This window comes from Salvia miltiorrhiza, chromosome 4, assembly GCF_028751815.1.
Source record: "Salvia miltiorrhiza cultivar Shanhuang (shh) chromosome 4, IMPLAD_Smil_shh, whole genome shotgun sequence".
Taxonomy (NCBI): Eukaryota; Viridiplantae; Streptophyta; class Magnoliopsida; order Lamiales; family Lamiaceae; genus Salvia; species Salvia miltiorrhiza.
This window is the reverse complement of record NC_080390.1, coordinates 28,873,241-28,887,706: the sequence shown is the minus strand read 5'-3', so window position 1 is coordinate 28,887,706 and position 14,466 is coordinate 28,873,241. Positions and strand designations below refer to the sequence as shown.

At 37.7% G+C, this 14,466-nt stretch overlaps 1 protein-coding gene across 1 annotated transcript; it reads left to right on the top strand.

Moving 5' to 3' along the window:
- Positions 1-6,438: 6,438 nt before the first annotated feature.
- Positions 6,439-11,177, top strand: LOC131019627 (probable galactinol--sucrose galactosyltransferase 2). Its single transcript, XM_057948217.1, has 14 exons — positions 6,439-7,047; positions 7,745-8,007; positions 8,122-8,212; positions 8,426-8,474; positions 8,559-8,650; positions 8,743-8,850; positions 8,937-9,056; positions 9,141-9,551; positions 9,639-9,780; positions 9,872-9,939; positions 10,042-10,176; positions 10,266-10,492; positions 10,581-10,669; positions 10,749-11,177. The coding sequence occupies exons 1-14, from the start codon at positions 6,578-6,580 to the stop codon at positions 11,031-11,033; spliced, it is 2,550 nt and encodes an 849-aa protein (XP_057804200.1). The 5' UTR covers positions 6,439-6,577; the 3' UTR covers positions 11,034-11,177.
- Positions 11,178-14,466: the final 3,289 nt, after the last annotated feature.

Here is a 14,466-nt window from a genome sequence, read left to right as displayed (position 1 = left end):
CATTGACTCGAGGTCTTACTGGTTCGTCATCCTTGAACTTCTGGTGATCATTTTGCTTTACCAACTTTAGTCTTTCGAGAAGATGCAGAGAACCAACTAACTTCTACTTTCCCCATTTTTGGCAACATAAAAAAGAGAGAGCTGATGATGGAAGCTATGATCAGAGGGTACCCAACTCCGAGTCTTAGAAGCTCATGAGAAGATTCGAGAGGAGTGTAAGTACAGAGATGCAGAAGAGGAAGACGCCAGTGGGAATGGAGATGATGAGGGAGACGAAGAAGAGGAAGAGGCTTGGAAATGGAGAATATGAGGGTTGATGAGGAGAAAAAGAGTGTGGATGCAGGGAAGATGAGTGTTTGTGAGGAGAAGGAGGGTAGGGAAAAAATAGGTATGCACAGCTCTTTGGAGATATTCATGTAAGGCGGCTATGCATACGGACCTTAAAGGGATGATGAGGAGCTTAAGATAGAGAGAGAGAGGACTAGGTTGGAGAAAGATGGAGAGTACGTGAGATGGGTGTGAGAGGCAAAAATCGAATCAGTGATAGTCGTGAGGACTAGCACTGTCGATTTGCCCGCACGAGGTCTATGTTGAGACCACCATGTGCGGCTGGAGATGCCAGCAGACAACGAGAGAGAGCTCGTTGTTGTTGCATGCCATGGAGGTGAGCAAGATATGTGAGATAAGCTTGATAACCTCCTGAAGCGTAGAAGCTTCTTGGCGCCTGGAATTAGGATAGAAGACACTCTTGTCGAGGGATATAAGTGAGGGTAGAAACAAGCTTGACGTTGGAGAAATGTCGATATCCAGTGGAAGGGTCCTGTGTAGATCAGTTGTGCGAGCATCATTCTCCCACTCCATAATTGTTTTATCATTGATCTCTCCATTGTTGGAACTAAAGTTTTCTGCAACTTGTGACAAGTGTTCTCACAGAAGTGTCTGTGGAAAGTTGTTAGTTGTGATGAAGAAAAAGTTGCAAGTGTAAAGTATTTAAAATACTAAGTAAGGAAGATGAAAAGTTTTTGAACATTGTGCCTAAAATTATTTTGAAGAAATTTTTCACGTCCGCCGTCACTGCAGAGGACGGAAGCTTCAAAAAGAAAGATAAAGTAATAAAAATCATTGCAATTTATCAAATCAAAGAGATTTTCAAGATTTTAATTGCAGAGGCACAATAGTTGGATTTGATCAAAATAAAAGATCAGGACAAGTGAAAATATTTTTAATCGTAAAGGTACTTGTCATTCTCGGATATTTCATTTCCAACAATCAGTTAAAACGTTTTAAAAGCAATTGATCAGTTAGAGAAAGATTTTAAAAAACTCATAAGTGAATTTAACTGATATATAAAAAGTCAATGTAAGTTAAATATACTTACTAGTCGACTGATCATTGTAGTCAATCGATACCACGACGTTTGTTGATTTTTCTGAAGAGGTTCCCCCTCAGACGAAGGCTTATCTTCTTTGGTTGCCACATCATCAGTTGAGGAGCACCTATTGACTGAACAACAGTTATCGTGACTGTAGTTAGAAATCTTCAAGAGCAGCATCATTCTTCGGGGTTAATGAGGTCGATCCTTCCACAAAGATCGTTGAACTTGTCTTTTGGAAGAGCTTTGGTCAGCAAGTCTGCTCTCTGAACTGCGGTCGAAATCCATTCAACATAGACGTACTTCTTTTCCACATGGTCACGAATGAAGTGATGACGGATTGCGATATGTTTGACTCTTGTGTGATGAACTAGATTATGAGAGATTGCAATAGCACTGGAGCTGTCGCAATAGATAGGAACTTCTTTTTCATCTATCCCGTAGTCCTTTAGTTGTTGGACTAGCCATAGGAGTTGTGAGCCGCAACTTCCCGCAGCAACATATTCAGCTTCAGTTGTAGAAGTGACGACTGAAGTCTGCTTCTTTGAAAACCATGAAATGAGCTTGTTGCCTAGGAACTGACAAGTTCCTGAAGTTGATTTTCGATCAATTTTGCATCCTGCAAAATCTGAATTTGAGTATCAGGCAAGCTTGAAGTCGTCGTTAGCTGGATACCACAGTCCTATGTTGGGTGTGCCTTTGAGATATCTTAGAATACGCTGTGCAGCGTCCATGTGAGCTTCCTTGGGATCTTATTGATATCTCACACAAACTCCGACTGCAAATGCAAAGTCTGGTCTGCTAGTAGTCAAATAGAGTAGTGATCCAATGATTTCTCTGTATTTGGTTGAAGACACAGATTTCCCTTCAGATCCTGGATCCACCTTCCAGTTGGTGTTCATTAGAATCTTGACTGATTTCATATGCTGAATGCCGAACTTATTGATCAGTTCTTTGGCATACTTTGACTGGTTGATCAGTATTCCTTCTTTGGTCTGCTTCACTTGTAGTCCTAGAAAGAAATTCATTTATCCCATCATTGACATCTGGAATTTGTTCGTCATAAAGTCAGCAAACTTCTTGCACATCCTTTCGGATTTGGATCCGAAGATGATGTCATCGACATAGATTTGAACAAGTAGAAGTTATTCTCCTTCTTTGAGTGTGAACAGGGTTCTGTCAACTGATCCCTTCTTGAATCCTTGTTCAACCAGATACTCAGAGAGAGTATCATACCACGCTCTTGGAGTTTGCTTCAATCCATAAAGCGCTTTCTTCAGCTTATACACCTTTTCTGGTCCAACAACTTCAAACCCTGGAGGTTGTTCTATATAGACTTCATCAGTGAGCACTCCATTGAGAAATGCACACTTCACATCCATTTGGTGTACTTTCAATCCTTTGTGAGCGGCAAAGGCTAAGAAGAGTCTGACTGCTTCCAGTCTTGCAACAGGGGCAAAGGTTTCATCGTAGTCTATTCTTTCTTCTTGACTGTATCCTTTGGCCACTAGCCTTGACAAATAGCGGCGACAAAATGCCGCTGCTAATTACCGACGGCGTTGCCGCTGGTAATGTGTATATCAATTAATATTAAACATAAATTAAATTATTTTAAAAATATCGGCGGTGCGACGTCGGTGATCACCGGCGGTGCCCTCACCACCGGTAATGCCGCCGGTAAAATTAAAAAAGCGGGTCGCCTTGTTTGCAGCCACCGGCGGCAGCTCCGCCGCCGGTATTTCCACATTTTTTTGTAGTGTTTTATGTGCTACAATTACACCGCTTAATTGTGATATTTTATTATTAGTATTTTAGTAATCAACTACAAAGATATAATAGCAAATTTATTATATTTTTATTATTATTTAAATAAGAAAGCTATAATAAATAAAACGACGACCATATGAAATCACGATTAGGAGACTCTTATTCCCAATTCCGCACATTTTTATGAACAAGCCCAAAAATAAAGCTCGATTTCTCACTTTTTGTGGATTAACTAATTACAAAAATTCCTCGGAAAAAAAATAGTTACAAAAATACTTATAAAAAACTAATTACAATATGGAGTAATATTTTAAACAAGAATATTTACGCTAAATATTTACTTATTGAGGATGTAATGACCTGAAAGTCGGACTTTCCATCATAGCTTCTTGATATTGTATATTCGAATTTGGATTAATATATAGCTTACTTCCCGTTTCAAAAAATAAAAAATTATATTGTCAAGCATTATATTATCTTTATGTATTATATTTCCACATTTAAGAAGTAGACTTCATTAAAACCACTGGCTTCAATGAAGTGTACGGAGGTTGAGTTTTGGAGCAAGAAGAGTAACATATGCTTAATCTACATAAATTATTGTATAATTTAAAAAGCCATAAATCATTTATTTACAATAAAAAATAGAGGATATCCGGAAAGAATTTCATCAAGAAGAAGAAAATGAAGAGATTGGAGAAGAAGGGTTATGCTACACAAGATCGCAGGAGCAAAACTACAATTAAAAAAATTTAGGAGAAGGGATAAAATTAGCGCAGATTATTGGGTGCGACCGTCGCACAGGTGTGCGACGGGTCGACCCGGCTCCAAGCCCGCCCTCCTGACCCGAAATCCTGACCCGCGTGGGTTGAGCCATACTCCTAATTATTACATTTGTTTATAATAATTGTTACTTTTAATAAACATAATCTATACATTTGTTCATATAAATGTATATTGATATGTATAATATTTTATATTGAATGAAGGTAAATATTTATATTAATATAAGTATACATTTGTGCGACCAAATGTATATCTTATGCTTATTAAAAGTAAATACTCCTATTAGGGTTTAGTCTTCAGGCTTAGGGTTTAGTTTACAGGGTTTAGGGTTTAGTTTATAGAATTTAGGGTTTAGAAAATATAATACTTTATATTAAATGAAGGTAAATACCTGTATTTATATAAGTATATATTTGTGCGAACAAATGTATATTTCATGCTTATTAAAAATAATAATTATTATAAACAAATGTAATAATTTAGGATTCAGAATTTTGGGTCTGGGCACGGGTCGGGTCGGGCGCGGATCGGGGCGGACCCGTCGCACTGGAGTGCGACCGCTGCATGCAAGACCGGCCCTAAAATTAGAGGCTACATATAGTAAATTTATTAATATTTTTATCATTTACTATTTAAATAAAGAAGTTATAATAAATAAAAAGATGTCAGTATAGAATCAGGATTAGGAGACCCTTGTATTCCGCTCATTTTCATAACCAAGTCCAAAAATAAGGCATACTCAAAAATCATGCGCGCCACGAAATAAACATATTTGTAAAAAATTCTAGATGCGAGGAATAAAGTCGCATTCATTTTTATAAATCGCATTAACAAGATTATTGGATGAGCACGAACCCATGAACAAATTAAGCTAAACACTTGCTTCTAGAAAGTAGCATAATCGACCCTAAGAAAAAGTATCATAATCTTCCTATTATTTTAATTTTGTACTCTTACTATTTTCATAATTTTATTCAAATATGTAAATCACACAACAGGAGACGAGTTATAATAAGTTCAATTTATAACATATTAATGAAAATCAATAATACCATCTCCTATCACATATTCACAAATTGTGGCCTTATATTTCTTCCGAAGGCCACGTAGAATAATTATGTTTGAAAATGGGATCGTCATTATCACAATCACAACGACTCACAATTCACAAAGTACAATTAAAGATTATGATTCTAAATCCTAGTCATTGCCACGTCGGAAATTCATAATCGTACCACCTAGTTAAAGTGGAATTTAAGGAACAATAAAACTTCCCTAACATTTTGAAGGGCCTACTTTTAACTATCTAATTCTAGAATCATCCACACTAGGGCCAATTAGGGCACATGAGATTAGTTCTAAGTGATAAAATTAAGACACTCAAATATATTTCTTTGTAAAAAAATTTGGGTTCAATCTTATTTATATACAATGTAGTATATTTTCCACCTTTGTATAGTGTAGAGGTCTTGTCTGCATGCGGTGTAATATATTTTGCACCTTTGTGTAGTGTGTAGAGGTCCCGCCTAGAAGTGGACCGGTACGGTATGTCGAAAAGTTTTCACCATACCATATTACCGTACCGTAAATTGCAGTATGAGAATTTTCATATCGTTGTCGTACCGGACTCTTCAGTATATCGAAGATAGGCATATCGAAATTTTTGGTATGAAGTTTTCTCATGCCGATGTCGTATCAATAGTGCGGTATACCGTATCGAAAGTCAGAATATCGTACTTCACGATATACCAAAATTATTGGTATATCGTTTTATGACTAAATTACTAAAATATTATGGTATATCATGTATTTATACATACCAAAATTCTATTAAACAAATATAAATAACTTTCTAACAAGTCTAGAATTATACATGAAATCTGAATATTTATCATTCGATTATAGTTATGGTCTATATATTATTCTATTTGATAGCATTCAACTATACTAATATCTTTACTAAAGTGTTTTTTAGTATCAGTCTTCAACCTTTCGTTTACTGTTAAAGGTTGTATTGTGTTTGATTTTGAAAAACTGTCTTTAGGTGTATTCCCTCCCCCCATACACCTATTCTAGACCTTACAGGACCCAACATCTATATTATATAATTTTTTTGAATCATATAAAAATTTAACTATAAGATAAATATAATTATAAGTCATAAGTAGATTTGTCTCTAAGGGGACACCAAGCGGTGCGAACTACTGTCTACAAACAGTGAGATTCATGGTTCAAATTCCACCGCTCCCCCTCTTCCAAAATCAAAAAAAAAAAGTCTGTCATAAGTAGATTTTGAAAAGTAAATGGATTGAGTAAATATAAAACTCAAATAGTAATTACATGATCTACTAAGTTATTGATGACATTAGAATATTACTAATATATAGTCAATTATAATATATAACTATACAATAAAAGGAAATTGTAATAATACTATTGTATTATTACTATTGTAATAAAACTTTCCTCAAAAAGAAGTTGTGACAGCTTCTCATTTCCTCACTTTGCATAAAAGGAAATTCAAACCGCTTCGGTTTCAGCATCAACGAGTTTTTCACCGCCGTCCCCACCTCTATTCTCTCTCTAAAATATTTTCACCTTCCACCGCACCGATGGCAATTTCCACAACACTCTAAATATTTCCACCTGGCGATGACAATTAGCACAACATTCAACGCCACTGCTGCTATATATAGGAGCATGACTTCAAGAAATTTCTTCAAGAGGCTGCCTTTAAATCACTCCTATTATCATCGCACCACTGCTCATTCTGCTCTTAATATCACATTCAATTCTTGCAAAGAATCCACTTTTTCATCGTACCATAGTAGAATTTCAGACAGGCGCGAGAGTTATACTAGTGGTGGGAACAGTTTTCGTGGCAAGAATTTTACTGGGGTTGCGTTGAAGGCGGAGGCGGCAATGACGGTGGCAGCGGCGTTGTGCATTGAAGATGGCTCCCTGTTGGTGAATGGGAGGGTGGTGTTGGAGGGTGTCCCCGAAAACGTCGCCGTCTATCCTGTGACTGACGGATTGTCTTTTTCTTCTACCTCTGCTGCTTTTATTGGTGCCAGCTCGAGTATTCCTAGCTCAAGACATGTTTTTAGTCTTGGTGTTCTTCGGTAAGTTCCGTTTATAGCTTCTTTATTTTTAAAGGTTTCTTCTATCTGAATTGGGTTTATATATAACTGGAAAAGAATGTTTTTTTGTTGGGTCATTTATGATTGTAAGAATTTGTCTGAGGTTATGTGTTGTTCTTGCTTCATGATTGGATGTTCTTCTACTGATTTATGTAATGGGTTTTCCACCTGGCATTATGAGAAACAATTTATAGAGAGCTTCTGTTGAAATATGAAATTCTTTCAGAATTAAGGGGTGTTTCTCTAAGCTTATTTTAGAGAGCTTATAAGATCTTTCCTCTCAAGAAGTTATAAGTTGTCAAAATATTTGAATAATTAAGCTTATAAGTTAGAGAGAGCACTCTGAGTTAAACATAGATGAATTAGAAGAGTATATTTTGGAAATACGAAATTATAGTAGAATGATTTTTATAAAATGGAGTACTTGCTTATAAGATTATGAAAAAATAAGTTGGGGTTGAGGAACTTTTTTTGGAATCTTATAAGTTGTTGGGCTTAATTTTATAGCTTATAATGTGTTTAGGAGCTTATTTGTCAAACACTTCTCAAGAGCTTATAAGCTTAGCCAAACCTCCCTACTTCATTATGGAGGGAAAATGGTGCAGCTTGGGCTAGAATTGTGGACTGGTGCATGATATTGGTTTTTTGAATATTTTCTTGTGGCTGGTGGATGTTGCAGAGAATGCAGGTTTATGGGTCTCTTCAGGCACAAGATTTGGTGGATGATACCTCGTTTTGGGAGTTCGGGTAGCGATATTCGAATGGAAACACAGATGTTGCTGTTGGAAGTGAGAGAGGAGTCTGCAGTGCAAGATGATAGTTTCTTGGGACAATCAGCTGACAACACATCTTACGTGTTGTTTTTGCCCGTGTTAGAAGGGCGATTTAGGGCAACGCTGCAAGGCAACTCAGCTAATGAGCTAGAGCTCTGTGTTGAAAGTGGTTAGTTTAACTACCTGCATACTACCTTCCCCGTCACTTCAGAGTGTCTGAAGTGCATTACCAGCATATGTTTCATTGTACATCATTATAAACTGTTAACTTGGTTTCTTGCAGGAGATGCTCATGTACAGACCACTCAGGTTTCAGAAGCTGTCTTCATAACATCGGGGAGTAACCCGTTTGAGCTTATAAGGGATTCTTTAAGGTAAAGCAATCTAGTTCACACCCTTCGGTTTAAGACAGTGTCGTTTTAGAATTTCTGGATAGACTGTTGTTTTTAGGTTTAGCTTAGTAAATGTGTTTAATATGTGTGCAAAGCTCTACAAATGGAACTTATCCTGAAAAGGGAGGGATTAATGTTTAATGTGACTCTTCATGCTCGAAATTAGAATGATATCAATGCATCTTCCTGCTGCAGGATTCTTGAGAATCATAAAGGTACCTTCACTCATATTGAACACAAAAAGGTACAGATTAGTTCGTCTGTATCACCTTTGTGATGTGTGTAATGGGGAATCTTAATCTCATCATATTTGCTCTATAATTTGCAGAAACCTACACATTTAGATTGGTTTGGTTGGTGTACTTGGGATGCTTTCTATAGAGACGTTACTCCACGTGGAATTAGAGAAGGTCTTGAAAGGTATACATTCCATTGTTATAACTTCAGGATTTTGGGTCTTCGGCCTGTTTAATGTAATCTGAAATAGAGGTAACGGTTATGCTTCTGATCAGCTTCCTTGAAGGAGGTTGCCCGCCTAAATTTCTAATTATAGACGATGGATGGCAAGATACATTTGATGAGTTCCAGAAAGAAGGAGAACCTTGCATTGAAGGAACGCAGTAAGCAATTCTTGTTTTTGGAATCACATCTTGTTTTGTCAACTTAAAAGTTTCTAATTTTAGTTGTATAATGTGAGTACTCGCAGATTCGCCATTAGATTAAATGGTCTCAAGGAAAGTTCCAGCTTCATGGAGACGGGCACAGATATTTCATGCCATGATCTTCATGACTTTGTCAAGTTCATTAAAGAAAAATACGGCTTGAAGTATGCTGTTATATCAGATTACCTTATTTCTTTACATAAGCTACTTATTAACAAAATCTAACTGCAACCCGACATATGCTACAGATACGTGTATGTTTGGCATGCTTTGGTAGGTTATTGGGGAGGGCTTCTTCGATCTTCCGAGAAAATGAAGAAGTACGGTCCCGAGCTAGTATACCCCAAACAGTCTCCCGGAAATGTTGGAAACACGCGTGATGTAGCAATGGACTATTTAGAAAAATACGGAGTTGGTCTTATTGATCCTGAGAAAGTTTATGATTTTTACAATGATCTTCATAGCTATCTTTCCAGCAGTGGAGTCGATGGAGTGAAAGTAGATATCCAAAATCTGATAGAGACTCTAGGAGCAGGCTATGGGGGGCGAGTCTCCCTCACCAGAAAGTACCAAACAGCGCTGGAGGATTCCGTTGCTAGGAATTTCCAAGAGAATAACCTGATATGCTGTATGAGTCTCAACACCGACTCCATCTACAGGTACAAGAACTCACCTAGACTCTTATCAGTCATCTTTTTTAAATTTGTTTGTGTCTCGATTGTTTCTGATTGACGATGGTTTACCAGCTCAAAGAGAAGCGCCACTGTAAGAGCATCGGAAGATTTTATGCCACGACAGCCTACATTTCAAACTTTACATGTTGCTTCTGTGGCTTTCAACAGCCTTCTACTAGGGGAGATCATGGTGCCTGATTGGGATATGTTTCAGGTACAATTTTTGATACGGCATCTGTTTCCGACAGCCTTTGAATTTTAATTTGGATTGCCCCGTTGTATTTTACCTGCTAATCCTATTTCAGAGCCATCATTACACAGCAGAATTCCACGGTGCAGCAAGAGCGGTGGGTGGATGTCCTGTGTATGTGAGGTGAGCTTTGATAGTAAATACTTTCTTCGAGTATTATGTGATGCTCCAAACCTCACAGAGGGAATATATGCCTTTATTGTGGATTGTCTACAAATGCTACAGTGATAAACCGGGAATCCACGACTTCAAATTACTTAAGAAGTTGGTATTGCCCGATGGCTCGATACTGAGGGGGAAATACGCTGGGCGACCTACCCGTGATTGCTTATTTGTAGACACAGTAATGGATGGCAAAAGGTCAAAATGATGCATACTATCTGTATTCGAATTTGTATTTAAAGTTTGGAACCTATAGGCTAACTAGTTAGCTGCATTCCCCTTTTCAGCTTATTGAAGATTTGGAACATGAATAAGTCATCCGGAGTGATTGGCATATTCAACTGCCAAGGAGCCGGAAACTGGTCGTTGAGAGATACGGAGCAACAAGATCCTACTTCATCATCCAAGTCTATATCTTTGTCAGGCACTGTAAGCCCTCATGATCTTGAATCTCTCGGAGAAATTGCTGATGAGAGATGGAAGGGGGACTGTGCCGTCTATGCTTTCCACACGGGTAAACCTTCAATTTTCCTGTTCATTAAGCTTATCAAACTGCACACCTCCTCGTTTAGACAATGTATATTAACATGATCGCGATACAGGATCGCTTTCTCGACTGGCAAGAGAAGGAAGTCATAAAGTAACTTTAGCCACTCTTGAATGTGAAGTATTTACAATCTCCCCTATACACGTAAGTAAACATGCTAACTTTATCAAGAAAATTGAGTTGTGGTCTCATAGTACTTACTATGTAACTTCCATATGAACAGGCTGTGAGCAAAACGCTCGATTTTGCTCCAATTGGATTGATCGATATGTTCAACTCTGGAGGTGCAACGGAAGGCTTAAGTTTTAGCCATGACGACCCTTCTGGTTGCTTCATAAGGATAGAAGCTCGTGGTTGTGGCCGTTTTGGGGCTTACTCGAGTGAGAAGCCGATCCATTGCACAGTCGACGGGGTTAAGGTAGAGTTCGAATACAATCTGGATAGCGGATTGCTGATAGTTAAACTTGAAGGTGAATGCAAAATCAAGAACATTACCATTTGCTATTAGTTTTTGAGTTTTTTGGCTTAATATTTCTGGGAGTTTGATTCGCAGAGTCGTGCATATATTTTCTCGTGGTTTTGATGTTTGAATTGATTGCATTCTGTAAGCTGTTTTCCTGGGAATAATACTACACATGTTACACATTTTCAACGTCATTGTTGTTGTGTTTATTTATTCCCGTTCCATCGTTAATTTATCTTGACTGGGTTTGCATTTGTTGACAATTTGATATCAATAATTTAATATTACTATAAATTGTCGATTTCTATTAATATCGGTAGTAACCAATATTCATTCGTGAAAGTCAACGTTGTATTGTGACGTTAAAAAGAGAAGAAAATAAAAATGATAGCGTTGTTGACACCTAGTTGGACCGAAAGTTTGGATGGTTTTTTAATCAAAATTTAAGAATTTAGTTACCAATATTTTTTAGATCAGATATCTGATTGACAGATTTTTTAAAATTCATCATCTGGGAAGGTAATATCGAAATTTTCTCTTAAAAAATAGTGTAAATCAAGATAAATTTCAAGGTGTATGAGGTTAGTTAGAGCATCTATATTGGTCTTATTTGATAGCCTATTTGATAGCTTATTTGATAGGAGTGAACCACAATAAGTAAGGAGGTCATATTGGGATTACTTGATAGCCTACTTAATTTTTTTAGTTTTGATTTTTTTTTTTCATTTAAATTTAATTGCATAAATTTAAATAACACAATTTAGTTCAAATTTAAATTGCATTAATTTTGAAATCCTAAAAATTACATAAAATTTAATAAAATAAAAACAAATCCTAAAAATAACTATTCCGGCCCTAGAGGTCCGAAACGTGCCCAAACATGCTCCATCAAATCATGTTGGAGTATAGCATGCATCTGCCTATCTCGGAGAATATTATCTCTTTGCGCATATTCCTCAAAGGAAACCGGGGTTGCTCGACCACTCTCCGTCGAGTCACTGCTAGACACCCCGTGTCCTGCGTCGTCATCTCTCCAATTGGTAGCTCCTTCACCTTCGTGCTTCACAATCATGTTGTGGATAATGATGCAACACAACATGATGTCCTTGAAGTGCTCCACGTACCAATTACGCGTCGGATTTCGAATGATTCCCCACCAAGCTTGAAGGACTCCAAAGGCATGTTCGACATCCTTCCATGCCGATTCTTGCATTTTCTTGAACCTCGCATCTTTCGAATTGGTCGCCCATCGATGGACTCTTGACGAAGCAACGCCACTCCGGATATATGCCGTCACACAAGTAGTAGCCCATCTGGTAGTAGTGTCGGTTGACCTCAAAGATCACCGGCGCCGCCATTCCATCCAACACGTCGGCGAAGAGAGGCGACTGGTTGAGAACGTTGATGTCGTTGTTCGAACCAGCGACACCAAGAAGGCATGCCAAATCCACAGATCGTGGGATGCAACGGCCTCCAAGATCAAGGTTGACTCCCCTTGATCACCGCGTGTATATGCGTCGTGCCATGGCTTTAGGCAATTCTTCCACCCCCAATACATACAATCAAGACTCTCGAGCATCCCGGGAAATTCGTGTCGCGCCTCGTGTATCTGAGTAAGGCGTGTGATGTCCTCCAACGTTGGACGGCGCAAATAATGGACTCCGAAAGCCCGGATGACAGCCTTGCAGAACTTTGAGATACTCGTCGAAAGTATCTGAACTGACGCCGGTGGCTAATTGGCGGATAGCCGCCGTGCATTTCTACAAAGGGGAGAGAGAGAGAGTCCCAACCTATTGCATCAGTGGTCATCTGGAAGTAAATATCTTCACCTTTAACAGCCTCGTCGATGCGCAAGAACAGCTCCTTCTGCATTCGAAAACGACGTCGGAAAAATGTAGGCCCGTACGTCGGATTGTCGTTGAAGTAATCTTCCACAAGACGTAAATGGACCCCCTCACGATCACGGTGGACGTAAGACCGGGGACGTTTAACACGTTCCGGCTCCGGCGCCGGTTGGGTGTAGATTTGAGCAAGCAATTATTTCTGCAACTCTATCTCGTCTATGATCGCTTGAGCTACACCGTCGGATGAATCAGACGAAGAATCGTGCTGGGATTTCGCCATTTTTTAAAGAAAAAATAAAGAAATATTGAAAGAGAAATTTGGGGAGCTTGAAGGAGTAGAATTGTTGTTGTGTTAATGAAAAAGTTTAGAGGTATTTGTAGATAGGAAAGCAAAAAAATATATAAAAATAAATAAATAAATAAATTCAAACGGCTAAAATAGTTGTTGACTATTAAAAAAAAGGAATTGAAAATCGGACCGTTTGAATTAAAATCAGTATTTTTTTAATTAAGCGCATGTAAAACACGCGCCTGAAATAGAGGACATCGGGTGATACTCGACATCTCGAGTAGCCCTCGAGTAACCAAGGCCTGCATCGCCCTACTCGATCTCGCCCCTACTCGAGTAGAACGATGCTAATGCTCTTATATATACAAGTTCTCGGATATTAAACCTAGACGTGCCAATATATAAACAAGAGTGTGTCCATTATATATGGGTGTGTTGACTTAGCAATAGATGATTAATGCTCAAGACCTGAAATTCTGCAATCGAGTCCATCGTGTATGATTTTTAACTTTTTATTTAGTGGTATAATTTATAAAAAAAAAGGTCCCATCTTTTATTCATAATATTAACAATAACAATATTATGTTTTTTTTGGGGGGGGGGAATGGAGTGGTGAGGTTTACAAACCTTGCTATTTATAGATAGGAGTTCGCATTGCTTGCATGTCCCATTGGGAACATAACAATATTATGTTTTGAAAAAAAAAATACTTTATGTGTCTCACTCTAATAAGCTCGCTTCTTTTGGGCACGGAGATTAAGAAACTTACTTTTTAGGAGGAAACTGATGTGGTCCACATCAATTAAGTACTCCCTCCATCCCACTAAATGTGACATGTATTCTATTTTGGGTCGTCCAATTATAAGTTGTTTTTTTCATAAATGAAAAAAATTAATCGTTAAAATAATGTGGGTCCTACCATTTTTAACAAATTTACACATTCTCCTTAATTACCGTGCCGAAAAGTTTTAAGCCATATAGTGGGACAGAGGGAGTACATTTTTTTTTACTCAAAATGAAAAACGAGTTTATTCTAGTGGGACAGAGGGAATACTAAAATAAAATTCAAAATGGATTTCATTTTAGATTTATATGTAAACATGTATTTAATTTAATAAATATTCCCTCTGTACCATTATAAATGTCCCATTACTTTTGGGCACGAAGATTAAGAAATGTGTAGAAAGTAGATAAAGTGGATTAGTGGAAATTATTTAAATATTAGGTATAGAGAGAATATATTGTCAAAAAATGAATGAGGCATTTGTAATGGGACATCCCATTATGAAAGTGGGACATTTGTAATGGGACGGATGGAGTACAAAATTACGTACAATTTCAATAT

Excerpts from the sequence above, each read along its gene's own strand:
- LOC131019627 (XM_057948217.1), top strand. The coding sequence starts at position 6,578 with ATGACAATTAGCACAACATTCAACGCCACTGCTGCTATATATAGGAGC. Across the intron at positions 9,781-9,871 it reads CTGATTGGGATATGTTTCAG|AGCCATCATTACACAGCAGA; the intron begins GTACAATTTTTG and ends ATCCTATTTCAG. Across the intron at positions 10,177-10,265 it reads ACAGTAATGGATGGCAAAAG|CTTATTGAAGATTTGGAACA; the intron begins GTCAAAATGATG and ends TCCCCTTTTCAG.